At 49.4% G+C, this 13,800-nt stretch overlaps 1 protein-coding gene across 1 annotated transcript in view; it reads left to right on the top strand.

Annotated features, from left to right (window-relative positions):
* Nucleotides 1–1,845: 1,845 nt before the first annotated feature.
* Nucleotides 1,846–13,800, top strand: part of ERICH6B (glutamate rich 6B) — a 56,494-nt gene continuing 44,539 nt past the window's right edge. The window contains exons 1-2 of the mRNA XM_047074843.1: nucleotides 1,846–2,207; nucleotides 12,084–12,318. Of these exons, the coding sequence (XP_046930799.1) occupies nucleotides 1,846–2,207; nucleotides 12,084–12,318 (597 nt within the window). The remainder of the gene's footprint in view (nucleotides 2,208–12,083; nucleotides 12,319–13,800) is intronic.

The following is a 13,800-nucleotide window of genomic DNA, read 5'->3' on the forward strand; positions in this document are numbered from 1 at the left end:
TTTTGTGAAGCTGTCTGTCAGAGGGCGGGTTGTCTGGAAACGGGTTCCCAGATGCGGACCGTTGAGGTGCAACCAGTAGAAATATAAGCCGACGCCTCAGAAAGGGCGGGGAAGGACTGGCGGAGGGAATGGTCTTGTGGACCGGGCTGGGCAAGCCTGCCTGTCAAAGCTAACCTGCCTGAGTCGGCCTGACTTTCTTGGATGACTTCTGGAAGGCAGCTCTGCAGCCGAGGCAGTTCCTGAGAGACGGGGCGGCCGGAGGCTGTCTGTAGACCACAGTCTCCACAGCCGGCAGCAAGTCCTTTGAAAGGGGTCTGGGTAGCACCCCCTCGGTTCACCACACTGCCCCAGGCTAATCCTATCAGAATCTGATCATCTAAGGGCTCTAGCAACCCTAAAAGTAGATAAACAAGCCCACGGGCCCACTATGAATGTCTTTACACGTCGGTCTTCCTATTTTGGGCATCATGGTGCACACACGTTAGCAAGTGATCCTGTGATCTCAGCGCTGGTTCCCGAAAACAGAGCTTCCTGGTCTAAGATCTGAAAGAAAGGTAGACTGAGATATTTATCCATTAAATCCCTAGAGCAAACAGGAAGGTTCTGGGCAGTTTGCTTCCTTCAGCTCATTCCATTGTGCAGAATGAATATTACCCTTTTTAAAACTTTGGGACACGCTGCTCTAGAGCCATCTATTCTTGCCCTTGACTCAGTCACCGGTCACATATTTATTGGACGTTTACCGAGCACCGGGCGTTAAGCTAACCACTGGAGGTAGAGCGGGGAACAGGTCACATAAGGTCACTGCCACTGAGACACAGCGTAGTGGAAAAGAAAGGCTGGACAAGCAAACACAGAAACATAATCAGAAACAGTGTAAGCGTTACAGGAGAGGCTAACGGGGTGGGAGAGGATGGACGGAATGGCAAGACAAAGGCTTCACGGCTGCGTACAAGCTGGGGCGTAAAAATAACTGTTTGCTGAGTAAACTCACCGCGGGTGTGCCTTCCAGCCGAAGAGGCCGTGCCTATGGTGGCCGTGACCACGTGCCCGGCAGACCTCCAACTAGAAGGGCCTTTGCTGACCAAGGCCCGGCCACTGTGCCTGTAACCACCCTGCCTGTACCTCGCCCACTGCACGTGTCTTTTTGTGTCTAGAAACCTGTTTGCATGACTCCTCTTCTCACCAGATTTCAAGCTCCTGCGAGCCATTCTCTTTTCTTGTTTTCCTGCTTATTTATTTTGAGAGGGAGAGAGCGAGCGAGAGGGGAAGGGGCAGAGAGAGGGAGAGAGAGAATCCCAAGCAGGCTCCACGCGGTCAGCGGAGAGCCCAACGCGGGGCTCCAACTCACGGACCGTGAGATCATGACCTGAGCTGAAACCCAGAGTCGGATGCTGAACCAACTGAGCCCCCCAGGTATCCCAACATCCTCTTCTTGATTATTGTGGTAACAAATATTTCTTGATGAATAACTAAGTCTCCTCTGATGACTGTACCATTAAACGCCGAATCACTCCTTCACTCTCCAGCCCTCCAGGCTCACTTCATATTGTGCAGTAATTGCAAAGGTGTTGCCTTCAGGTGTGATCTCCCCTACCCGTTCCTGGAGGGTAAAACCTCTGTTCCCCTTTTTGTGCCTTTTCACGGGCCGCTCTATACCGACGTGCACATTCAAAGGGCCACCCAAACACTACTGAATGAAATGAGCGAACACGAATGGATATAAATCAATATGCGGTAGCGATTACCGACTAATGGGATTTGATTCCTCTCTTGGTTACCAGGATGGCGAAGTGACCGCCTGCGGCTTGCTGCAGGGTTTCATCTACTTAATGCTGCCCCAACATGTCTGCTGAAGATGATCAGTCATCAAGAGGAACATCACCCCTTCGCTCTGCCACAACGTCCCAGAATTCCACACAGACCATATCTTCGGAGGAGGAGATCGAGGAAGAAGAGTGTTCAGAGAAAGACTATCTATTTCCTGAAGAGGAAGAGTATCTGGAAGAGGAGGAATATCTGGAGGAAGACGACTACCTGGAGGAGGAAAAGTTGCTGAAGGGGAAGGCGTACCTGTATGGAGAGGGGTATGCGAAGGCGGGAGAGCATCTACAGGAGGAAAAGGACCTGGAAGAAGAGTATCTGTTGGGAAAGTATCTGGAAGACGGTGAGTATCTGGACGAGGGAGAGTATCTGAAGGGAAAAGAGTAGGTGTGTGAAGAAGAGTATCTGGGACGGGTATGCGGAAGAGGGCCTTCTAAAAGATAGCAACTGGTGGAGTGCCTGGGTGGCTCAGTCGGTTGAGCGTCTGACTTCAGCTCAGCTCATGATCTCACGGTCTGTGAGTTCAAGCCCCGCGTCGGGCTCTGTGCTGACAGCTTGGAGCCTGGAGCCTGCTTCCGATTCTGTGTCTCCCTCTCTCTCTGCTCCTCCCCTGCTCATGTTCTGTCTCTCTCTCTCTCTGTCAAAAATAAATAAACATTTTTTTTAACAAAATTTTAAAAGATAGCAACTGTCATCCACTACCACGCCCAGGGAAAAAAAGATGAAGCTTGAGATAGAGCCGAGGCTCAATCTGTCAATCCTGCCCTCAGTGCCTACAGGTAGGAACACTCATTCCTGACCAGGTTCTCCCAATCTCAATAGCTGGGTCCCCAAGAACGGTGCCCACAGAGCAGAGAGGCTTAACGAACATGAAGCACCTATTCATAAACAAAACGAGCAGAATATAGCCCATAACTTGTATCTTTTCCTTATTGCGCAAATAACACGTATTTATTGTGGACGTTAGGGAAACTGTATATGAGCGAAACGAAGAAAGCAAAAATCCCTCCCATCCAGAGGGGAATAATCACTTTCCCACTTTGGTTATACCCTCACCAGGCTTTATAAAGTGTTTGTAACCTACTTTTTTAAGGCACATTTATTTATATATTTATATATTGCAATCACACATAAACACATACTTCTAGGAATATCATTTCATGTTATTAAATTTTCTCCAAATCATTTTAATAGCTGCATTGCACTGGATTGTATTTGCAAGCCGTGATATTTCCAATCGATTCCCTACTATCATTAGTGCATTTCTACTCATTACGTTTGTTTTCCAAACAGCATTTTGAGAAACATCCTTAGAGCTCGGTTATATCAGTGACCTCCAGTTACTTCCTAGAATACATCCCACAATCTGTTGCTAGGTCCACAGACACTAGTATGCTTCTCAGGGTACCCAGTAGGTCCCCGGAAGGCATCATCTTACTCTGCCGGTGAGTATTTAACTCTGGAGTGATTTCTCTCGTCCTGGGGCTGACACTTTTCCAACACGGTTCCCGCAACCGGCACCTGTTCCTTAAACTGGGCTTTCTTATTTGGCCCTGGCCTCCCTGTGCCGTTGCTGGCAGCGGCTGATACGCACTTTCTCGCGGGCCTGCGCGGGGCCTTCCCTTGCTGACGTGACCGCTTGGCCTCATATATCCAACCACGTTCAGAAAGCTAAACGTCCAGGTCTTCTGCGTCATCTTACTGTTGACCTAGAAATAGAACTACATTATTTTTCCGGATCTGGTTCCGTTACCCACTGCAAGCACCTCAGGCAGCTTGATTTTGTGTTTTGTGTTTTGTGTTTTCTGGGTTTTGTTTTTGTTTTTTTTTTTTTTGGTTTCTTGTTTGTTTGTTTGTTTGGGTTTTTTTTTTTGTTGTTGTTGTTTTTTTTTTGGCAGCTTCAATTTTTAAATCCCAGTCTGATTACACACAGCCTGCATCCAAAACCTGGGTGTTCTCAGCAGCCACACAGGCATTTTTTGCCTTTACATCCCCCTTCACCAAATCAGATGCCTCATCCTAGATTCCTGCTACCCCCGAAGAAATTTAGTTAGGGCACTGGAGAGATAATTCTCTATTGCTGGGAAACTCTCTTTTGTGTGTGCCTCTCTCCCTCTCGGAATCCTAATATCCCTGCTGTTCAAATACCAGGTGTAATTCCAGGATTGAAAAATAGCATTCAGACCATTTCTTTTGCACAGTATGAATCAAGCATTCTTAACATGTTCCCTGTATGCACTGGGCCTTTGTAAATATATTACCCACTGGAGTAGGACAAATACAATGTTGTCAAGTGAATGGAACTGTGTATAAAGCAAAAGCTTTGAAAATAAATGCCCTGCTAGCAAAATTTGGAGAGGCACTGCAAAACTGTAGAGGAATGTTAAATGCCTTGAAAGGCACATGGAAGAATGTTTTGGTCTGTGAAAACCCAGGGTACCGCGCCAGGCTGCACAAAACAGGTTACATTAAAAAGGGTCTACAACAGGATTTGGAACTTTTCAAAAGAATTTACATCAATATTTCCTTATGTGGAATATTCCACCAATACCTTTAAGATATAAATTGGCTTAGCCCTTGGCACAAGAATGCCTTCCAGACCCATAGCAAATGCTCAGTAAATGCAAATTGAATCAAGCTTAATGTCGTTTGTTTCATAAAGTCAAACACACACGCACGCGTATGCACATACACACACATGCACACACCAGCATTTGTCCTTTAAGATATTTTTATAAATGAATTGGCACCTATAAAATGAGCCCTGGAAATGACAAAACGGGCTCCCCTCTCTTAGGCTGATGGATTAATTACTAGAGACTAGTGCTGGAGCACTATGTTGAGAAAGATTCTGAGGCCCCGTTTCGCCCAAGAGGATGGAGAAGCCAGCGTGCCATTTATTTGTCTATCTGGTGGTAGATGTGAGTCTATCACAAAGGACACCGTCTTCTTCCTCTCTCGGGAGCTTAATTGCCTAGGCTGGCATGTCAGATCTCTCCCACTTATTAGTGCGTGAACTTGGGCAAGTCACTGAAGCCCTCTGTGTGCTGGTTTTCTTATCAATTAGGAATAACAACAGACATACCTTATAGGATATCTGTGAAGATTAAAGGGATTAAATCATGTAAAGCATTATGAACTCTGCCGGGCACATAGCATCGGAAGCCTAGGCAAGTGTTAGCTCCTTTTACTATTACCATTTGTGTATTGTGTTATGTTCCATGACTCTCCTACCATTGACTTGTGAAGGGTAATTTATACTCTCCCCACCACACACCCCACCCACTCAGCTTGTGAAGTGGACTTAACAAAAAGAGAAGATTCAATGGATTGGGGTGTGGGAGGGATCTGTGCCCCCCACCTAACTACTCGGCAGGCTGGTCAATTTCAGAGACTCCCATTGCCCTGGATAAATCAGGGTAGGGTCATACTAACAACCTGTACCCTCCTCTCTTCTTTAAAGAAATAATTTTCGGGGCGCCTGGGTGGCGCAGTCGGTTAAGCGTCCGACTTCAGCCAGGTCACGATCTCGCGGTCCATGAGTTCGAGCCCCACGTCGGGCTCTGGGCTGATGGCTCAGAGCCTGGAGCCTGTTTCCGATTCTGTGTCTCCCTCTCTCTCTGCCCCTCCCCCGTTCATGCTCTGTCTCTCTCTGTCCCAAAAATAAATAAACGTTGAAAAAAAAAAAAAAGAAATAATTTTCCCCACGGTCTGTGGGGGAAATCCAATAAAATTAGATGAGCAACTTGAGTATAAACGCGGCATCATTTGCCACCGAATAATCAATAGCTCTGTGTGACTGATCTCCCCAAGAGGTTCCACGCAGGTTCCGTAAACCGTGGGTGTCCACGCTGTAGGTGTGATGTCAGGGTCAGATGATTCAGCACATGGTGGGGCCGCCTTTGACCTTGGGCATATCACTTAACTTTCTCTAAGTTTCAGTTTGCCTGTACGTAAAACTACCTTTCTTCACAGTGTGGTTGCAAAATGTAAGTGAAAAAGTATATCTGAAAATGCTTTGAAAGCTCTCCCACCTCCATTGTGAGGTGCAAAAATGCTCTTCTGATCTCACGTGGGCAGGAGGTGCTAGAAGGAAGTGCCATCTATGTTACTATCATGCCGTCGTAGAACATGAAACTGTTCCATAATGAGGCCCCGTTTGGTTTTTTTAGAACCCCAGAACTTCCTGAAGATGCATTCTGCTCAGGGGTAATTAATACCGTAGAGCTGTCGCAGTATTTTAATTTTGACTCATAATGTTTTTGCCCAATTGTATTTTGATACGCGTAATCTTCCGGATTTGATTTTCTTTACCCTCGCTGCCCCGACCCCCTCTCCCACAGCTCCAGATGCCGTTTGGCCCAAATGCTATTATCATTCAGTGGCCATTTCCAGTTAAGAGTTGCCCCAACAACCCTTTCCAACAGGGTACCCAGCAGTTTTCTGTGTACTGAAGGAGAAAGGTTTGCAATATATTGATTGATAAGGCAGGGACGGGAGAGCCAGCCAATTTGTCAGGCAGGAAACTTCACAGATGGTGACAGAGCTTTGCAACCAGCCTGCCTTGAGTTGGAACTGGTGAGGGAGTTGCTGAGCCCCAAGGCCAGTCGTTCACAGCCTCCACTCTGCTCCGGAACAAACAGCATCACTTTCTGTACGTGTCTCTCTATGTGTCTTGCCCGAGGTCAGGAGCGCAGCGCAGTGGCATCGGCGTGTGTTGTATATTTCACGATCTTTGTCCCCTTAACTTCTCCCAGCCATTATTTGTCTCCACTTTGCAAATGCAGAACCTGGAGTCAGAGAGAGGGTAGGTGACTACTCCACGGTCACGGGAAGCCATTAAAGGAACCAGGACAGGCTCCCAAGGCTTCTCTTCTCTTCCTCTTGTAATCACCTCTGTCTTTTCTCCTTTCCTTCCTCCTTTCATTCTTTGTTTTGGCTTTTTAATAACTTATGTGCATATTTTATTTTTAGGAGAATGGCATTAAAAAAACTAAAATCTACTTTTGTTTATTTGTTTGTTTGCTTTTGAGAGAGAGAAAGCACACAAGCGAGGGAGAGAGAGAGAATCCCAACCAGGCACCATGCTCAGTGCAGACGCCAAGGCGGGACTCGATCCCACGACCTGAGATCAAGACCTGAGCTGAAATCAAGAGTCAGGTGCTCGACCAACTGAGCCACTCAGGCGCCCCTTGCTTTTGTTCATTTTTTTAATTGAAAACTTGAAAAGCAGAGAGCAGCAAAACATTGTCCACTCTACCAACATTCAAATATAAATAGAGCTGATTCACTTTTTAGTGATTCTTATTCTGTCCTTCCACTCTTATTTCTTCTATATTTGGTGGTGGTGGTGCTCCTTGTTTTGTAGTTCGTTTGTTTTCACTGTTTTAAACATACGGTACGTGCAACTTTGTATTTTACTTTGTAACCGTGCCGTGACTTGAACATTTGCCCATGTCGTTTGGTTTTTGCAGACATCATTTTAACATCCTAGTAATATTCCTCAATAGTACTCTGTCTCATGGGTAAACTGTGGGTAAGGAAAAGTGTTGAACATCGAAGTTCCAAACTTCAAATTCTGGTTATCTCTTTCCTCCTTCCATTCTACCGGTCTCTATTATGAGAATTGGTGGCATATTTTATCCCAGTTGTGCACGAAATTCCTAACGTATCATTCCAGGCAAATGGGTAATTAAATGACACAAACAGCCTCTTTGACATTAAAACTAAATTGTAAAATATTTATATTTTAATATTAAAATATTAACATGTATATTAATTAATATTTATGTTATGTTTAATACTCGTATTAAAATATTAATATTCTGAACCCCAGTTACCTCTTCTGTACAGATAGCCTTCACCTCGGGACAGAAGGAGACCTGTCTGATAACCCGAAGATTAACAAAGCAAACTTGAATTTCCAAAATCCATGCTTTCATGAACATTATCTTCTTGAGTTCTCCTTGACTTTATGAAATTTAACCTTGTAATTTCTTTTTTTTTTTTTTTATTTTATTTATTTTTTTTTTCAACGTTTATTTATTTTTGGGACAGAGAGAGACAGAGCATGAACGGGGGAGGGGCAGAGAGAGAGGGAGACACAGAATCGGAAGCAGGCTCCAGGCTCTGAGCCATCAGCCCAGAGCCTGACGCGGAGCTCGAACTCACGGACCGCGAGATCGTGACCTGGCTGAAGTCGGACGCTTAACCGACTGCGCCACCCAGGCGCCCCTAACCTTGTAATTTCTAAAGGAAACCATTAACAGAGACAATACTAACGACAAGTAAAAATAGAAAAATTCTACAAATCGGGGCCTCTCCACCCCAAACCCAGCATCACATACTTGACAGCACTTTTTTTTTTTAATGTTTTATTTATTTTCAAGACAGAGACAGAGCATGAGCGGGGAGGGGCAGAGAGAGAGAGGGAGACACAGAATCCGAAGCAGGCTCCAGGCTCTGAGCTGTCAGCACTGAGTCTGACACGGGGCTCGAACTCACGAACAGTGAGATCATGACCTGAGCTGGAGTCAGACGCTCAACCGACTGAGCCACCCGGGTGCCCCGACCACACATTTTTAAATAAGAAAAAAAAAAAAAAAAGATGCCTTCTTTTTTTTTCAATATTGTCCTGTTCTTTTTCCAATAGAATTCAATATGATGTATTCATGGAAAAGCCTGCCTATCCTTACAAGGTAATAGTTTTCTTTTTGGCTAAATCAGATGGAAATTCGTGCTTAGGGATGCTGCTTCGGGAGCCTTCGCGTCCCGAAGCCGGGGAGTAGGGGGGTGGGGTGGCGGTGCAGGAGACAGGCCCCCTGGAGAAGGAGGGGTTGCAGTGGAGGGACGGGGGTCTTGGGGAGTCACACAGAAAGGACCTCCCACCACTGCCTTCTGCCACTCGGCCACTCACAGGGTGAGGGACAGTTCCCAAGGTCCGATTCCTGGACGCCCAGCACTACAGAGAGGAAAGGGCAGGTGCCATCTGAGTCCGCAGACAAGGTCTCAACCTGGGAGAGGTGGCAAGGGGCTTGCGGCCGTGCTCACCGTAAACACAATGCCCAAAAGAGAGTTGCCATCTGCCTCGTTCAGGCATGTAAATGCCTCCTTCTATGCACTCAGCTCTGCAGAAACCAAGGTGGGGGGTACCCCCGACTTCCCACTCACAGGCCTTGTCCTTGTGTCTCCTCCCCCACAATCCCTCCCCAAAGGATGATGGGGGGGGGCGGGGGGACATTTGTGTCCACCGGTGAAGTGGGTTGGCATTAGATACAAAGAAAGCACGAGGCCAGTTCGGTTATGGTGAGAGGCAGGAAGGAGACCTGCTGATCCGCATTCGGAGCCCACAGGTTACAACTTGAGAGCTACCCCTCAGCCCCGCGAGCCCGCCGGGTCCTGCGCTCCAGGCTGCACACTGCGGGAGGCTGAGCACTGTGGGTCTGACGGCCTCGCCTCCACCGAAGCAACACCTCAAAGGGAGGGGCTCTTCCGAGGCCCCTTCACCTCCATTGCTGACACCCACAGCGTGTTAAGCAATGTGGCAGGGACCACTGGAAAGGCTGTGACTGGAACAGGGACTCGAGCACCAGGCTGCTTGGGTTCGAATGTCAGCGGCTCCACCCAGCCAGCTGTGTGCCCCCAGGGCAGCCACGTAATCTCCTGCGGCCCCAGACTCTTCCTTCATAAAACGGGGACAGTAAGAATTTCAGCCGTATGAGGCTGTGGTCGGGATGAAAGGAGTAGTAACTCACGGGGCTCCCTGAGGGGGCGCCTGGGTGGCTCAGTCGGTTAAGCGTCCGACTTCAGCTCAGGTCACGATCTCGCGGTCCGTGAGTTCGAGCCCCGCGTCGGGCTCTGGGCTGATGGCTCGGAGCCTGGAGCCTGTTTCCGATTCTGTGTCTCCCTCTCTCTCTGCCCCTCCCCCGTTCATGCTCTGTCTCTCTCTGTCCCAAAAATAAATAAAACGTTAAAAAAAAAAATTAAAAAATAAAAGGGCTCCCTGAGAACCGTGCCGAGTGCACACGACGTGTTCAGTAAGCGCTGTGGCTCGTTGTCATTCCTGGCCTGCTCCCCAGGAGCCACCGCATGGAAACTTAGCACGCCTGCGACAAGAGGCATGATTCCTGGTCAGCTTTGACCTAAACGTATGCACCCTTCCAGCCCTTTATTCATATTCCAGCTGAGTGGCTTTCCTGTCACCGAGGAGTGCATGAGGATCGGAGGGGCCCTGGGGCCTCACCTGTGTCTGTCACACGCTTTTTGGCTTGGCTCGCAGAGTCCAGGTCTGGGCCATGGGTGCTCAGAGAGCCCCTGGCTTTTCCTGGCACAAGGTTGCTGAGACACTGAAACTGTGCAAACCACTTCAGGCAGGACGTGTTACGCCCATATGTGTTTGTTAAGGCAGGGGGCGGGAAAAGGAAGCAGGTTCAGGTTCAGCAGCGTTTCGTGGGTCCCTGATAAACAGGAAGGCTCCCTCTCCCGCTTCTACACGCATGCCCTGAAGGTCCCCCACCCCGAGCACATGGGTCTTCCTGAACCCTTCCACTGCAGACGGGGCAGGGAGCTGGCGTTTGGCTCAGGAGGCCAGAACCCCAGCCCCGCCTCCACAGGTGCCCCAGAGACCCTGCACCGTCCCAGCCCAAGGCAGGTGTGGCAGGGAGGACGTTGAGTAAATGTACATGGCGATGGCAATGGCCGGATAGGGCCACCATTACCTTAAGTATAACCCCCTCGTCGTGTTTGGCTGCTTTGACTTCTCGGGGTCCTTTCATGGGGACTTGCATTACCTCTCGGGGTCACCAGGGAGCGAGACAGGACGAGCATCATCCCACTAAAAAGATAAAGCCCAGGAGAGTCTCCTGATCTGGCCTTGAGGCCCGGAACAGGGCAAGGGTTGACGCTCGCCTGAAGAGCTTACCTATGTCCCCTAGTTCTCGATCCCTGTGGTCACCTGATCTAGGATCTGCCATCTTGCCACTTGACCCCACTGCTCCTTTTTAATGGCGCATCCTGAGAACACAGCCACTTCGCCCTAGCCGCAGGCTGGCACAGACCCAGGCCTTCCCACGGGTCCCTGGGAAGTGAAACGAGATCTGTCTGTAGCTCCCACAGGCACTGAGCGTCCCGGGTAAGGCAAGTGGCCTCGTCCCCTCTCCCTCAACCTCTTCACCCCCCAGCCTCAGAATGCAGCCCCCTCCCTGTCCCCCTCTGCGTAGGGGAACCCTGACCCACACAGGGAACAGGCCTGTCGCTGAAGGGCCACCGAACCCAGTAAGAACCTTCTGGGACCTTACCTCCCCAGTAGGAACAACAGCAGCCAAGACCACATTGCCCACTCCCGTCTCATCCCCACCGGTGGGGACCTATGAGGGAGGTATGATTATCAGAAAGGTGCAGAAGCCGAAGCCCAGAGAAGTTAAGCAGGTTACCCAAAGTTACTCCACAATCGTGCAAGAGCCAAGATTTAAGCTCGGGTCGTTTGGCACCGAAGTCCGTGCTTTGTCTACCAATCCCAGTCGCCACCCGTTTGGGTTGGCGTTGTCCCTCACGCTTGTCTCTGCCATTCGACCGGTTTACATGAGGTGACCTCAGGGCTGAAATACCCCCAAAGACCCCTCTCATCCCTTTGAATTATGGGCTTTTGTTCCCACTTAAAAGCCAGAGATTCCCGAGGAAGCACACAGCTGTGGTGTTTTGGGGTTGTCCCTTTTGATACTAAGCTGTCAAATGGCAGGATCTCCGCCTCACAGCCACTGCTCTGTCATCAGGCCCTGTGGAAACCTTTCTCCATAATGGCGGTATCTGTGGTGGGCAGACTAGAGGGGACAGGCCTCAGGGCTTGATTTTAGCTGCAGCATCTACTCTGGTATTTTTTTCCACTCTTTCTGAGGCAGAAAGGGCCACTGAAATGCGCAGGGTCATAACGAGGAAGGACAGAGAATGTTCTGCAACACTAGAGTGTCAGTAATGGAAGCCTGGCCCATTGGTCTTTGAAGGCATCCGTAGAGACTTCTACTCCAAACGAAGCAGCAGTTGGCGACGTGGGGCTACGCCGCCCGGAATGGCTCATGGGCCTATTTACCATCATCTACAAGCTGGTCCCTCTCAACCTGCGACATCCACCATCTGGGACGGGCAGAGTCTGCAGGAGACGGAGGGTAGCACCCCACCCCCACTTTCCCAGCAGGCCATAGAACCCAGTGCCTGCCCGGACCCCTGTGTGGAAGTTGACCCGCCCCTGTGCTCCCTTCTGACAGGGAACCCGCTCAGGGGACCACCTTCTACGCCGCCCCTCCTTTCATCTCTGAATTGTCCCACGGGTCTCCATACCATGATGCGATGCCTTCCACATCCTCCGTGCAGCAAGATGGAGAACTTCTGGCCTGGCATGACGAGAGCACGCAGACAGAATGGATCTATGAGAGTAAGTTGGGTAAGGGGAGCTGCCCCCTGCTGGCCATCACACAGGGGGCTGGAGGGGGCATGCATTCCGTGCGTGCGAAAGAGCGGGGCTCCCGCATTGCCTCTCATGCTAATGACAGATATTTCTTCCCGTGCCATTCGATATGGTACTTTAGGGAAAAAGTTAAACTCCTCTACTAGCCCTGCCACCCCCATCCTCCAGCCCAGACCCCCCTCAGAGAAAGAGCATCAGCAAAGTGCTAGAACAAATACCTTTTTCAATCTTCCCCTCTCTTTTCATTAGCCTTCCTGTTCCCGTTCTACATGAACACAGGCCCTATTTCCCTCGGGGACACAGGCCATTACCTTCCTAGATTACAGACTGGTTCCTCGGGGTGATGGGCTGTATCCGGATGGTCACGTGGACAGTGGCAAATGGGATTCTGTCTCAGCAGGCAGGCAAAGCCAGCCCGGATTCAGAACCAGCCCAAATCATCGGCAGCGTGAACTTTTGTAGCCACAACCTGGAGACACTCCAGAGACAGTTTGGCAAGATTGCGTTGAGAATCTTAATCCTCTACCCAATGAAGCCCAAAGTCCCCTCACTCTAGGATCCTGGGACGGAACACTGAATAGCATTTCTTGCCGTTATTAATAATTTAAATCCCGCCTTCGTGAGATTGATCCATCACGGGTTCACAGATTCATTTCACATCTGTAGTCATGGCAGCGGTAAATTAGATTCCCCCATCACCACCCCCCCTTCCCTGCCTGCATCCGTGCCTGCTGTATTTTGTAGCTCGAATGTGGTTAAATGAAATTAAGAGCCCGAAACCCTATGAGGGAGGGGGGAGAGGCAGAGGGCAGGGCCACGCAGGCCAGGAGCCCAGTGGCGCGGGCAGCCCAGGCGGGATGAAGAGTATGTTATGGGCTAAATCAGTTCGTGTGGGACTTCGGTCAGCACGTGAGCTCCGAGGGAGCCCTGAGAACTGGAACCATTTCAAAGTCAATAAGCATGACAGCTGGGGAGAATCTGAGCATTTATCTAAATATTCATAAGCAGGATTCTTAAAGTCATTTACCGGGTAATAGCCTGTAAAGGGCCAGTGCTAAGCTTGAAAGGATGTGGGAGGGAAGAAAGAAGATAGAAGAAGGCAGGGGGGAGGGAAGGGGGGCACCAAAGCCTGTCCTTATAGCTGTGGACCCACCTCCAGAGAGAGAGAGAGAGAGCCTCCTGCCGTCATTGTTTTATTTGACGTGTTCATTCATGATCCTTTCGGTCCCTAAGCTTCATTTACAGAGCTAGTCATGTCTGTGTCTAATTTAGGTCTGAAGCACTCTGCATATTTGGTCTGTAGGGGCACGTTTTGCAGCTAAGTGTCTTTTTAACACCGAGTTCTTTACAGCCAGCATATGTTTGGTGTTTATTAAAAGTCTAGCCACCCACGGGAAGTGCCTGCTGATCAAATACTGTGACATGGGTGGCTTGGGCCAAAGGTGTGCTTTGGGTTAGAGGCTCTAAGCCAGGACCAGGGACACACCCAGGTTCCTGCAGTTACGTGAAGGGGTGGT

Source organism: Lynx rufus, unplaced genomic scaffold, assembly GCF_022079265.1.
Source record: "Lynx rufus isolate CCGP_SWC_20201006 ecotype Redwood Valley unplaced genomic scaffold, mLynRuf1.p SCAF_1, whole genome shotgun sequence".
NCBI classification, from domain to species: Eukaryota; Metazoa; Chordata; class Mammalia; order Carnivora; family Felidae; genus Lynx; species Lynx rufus.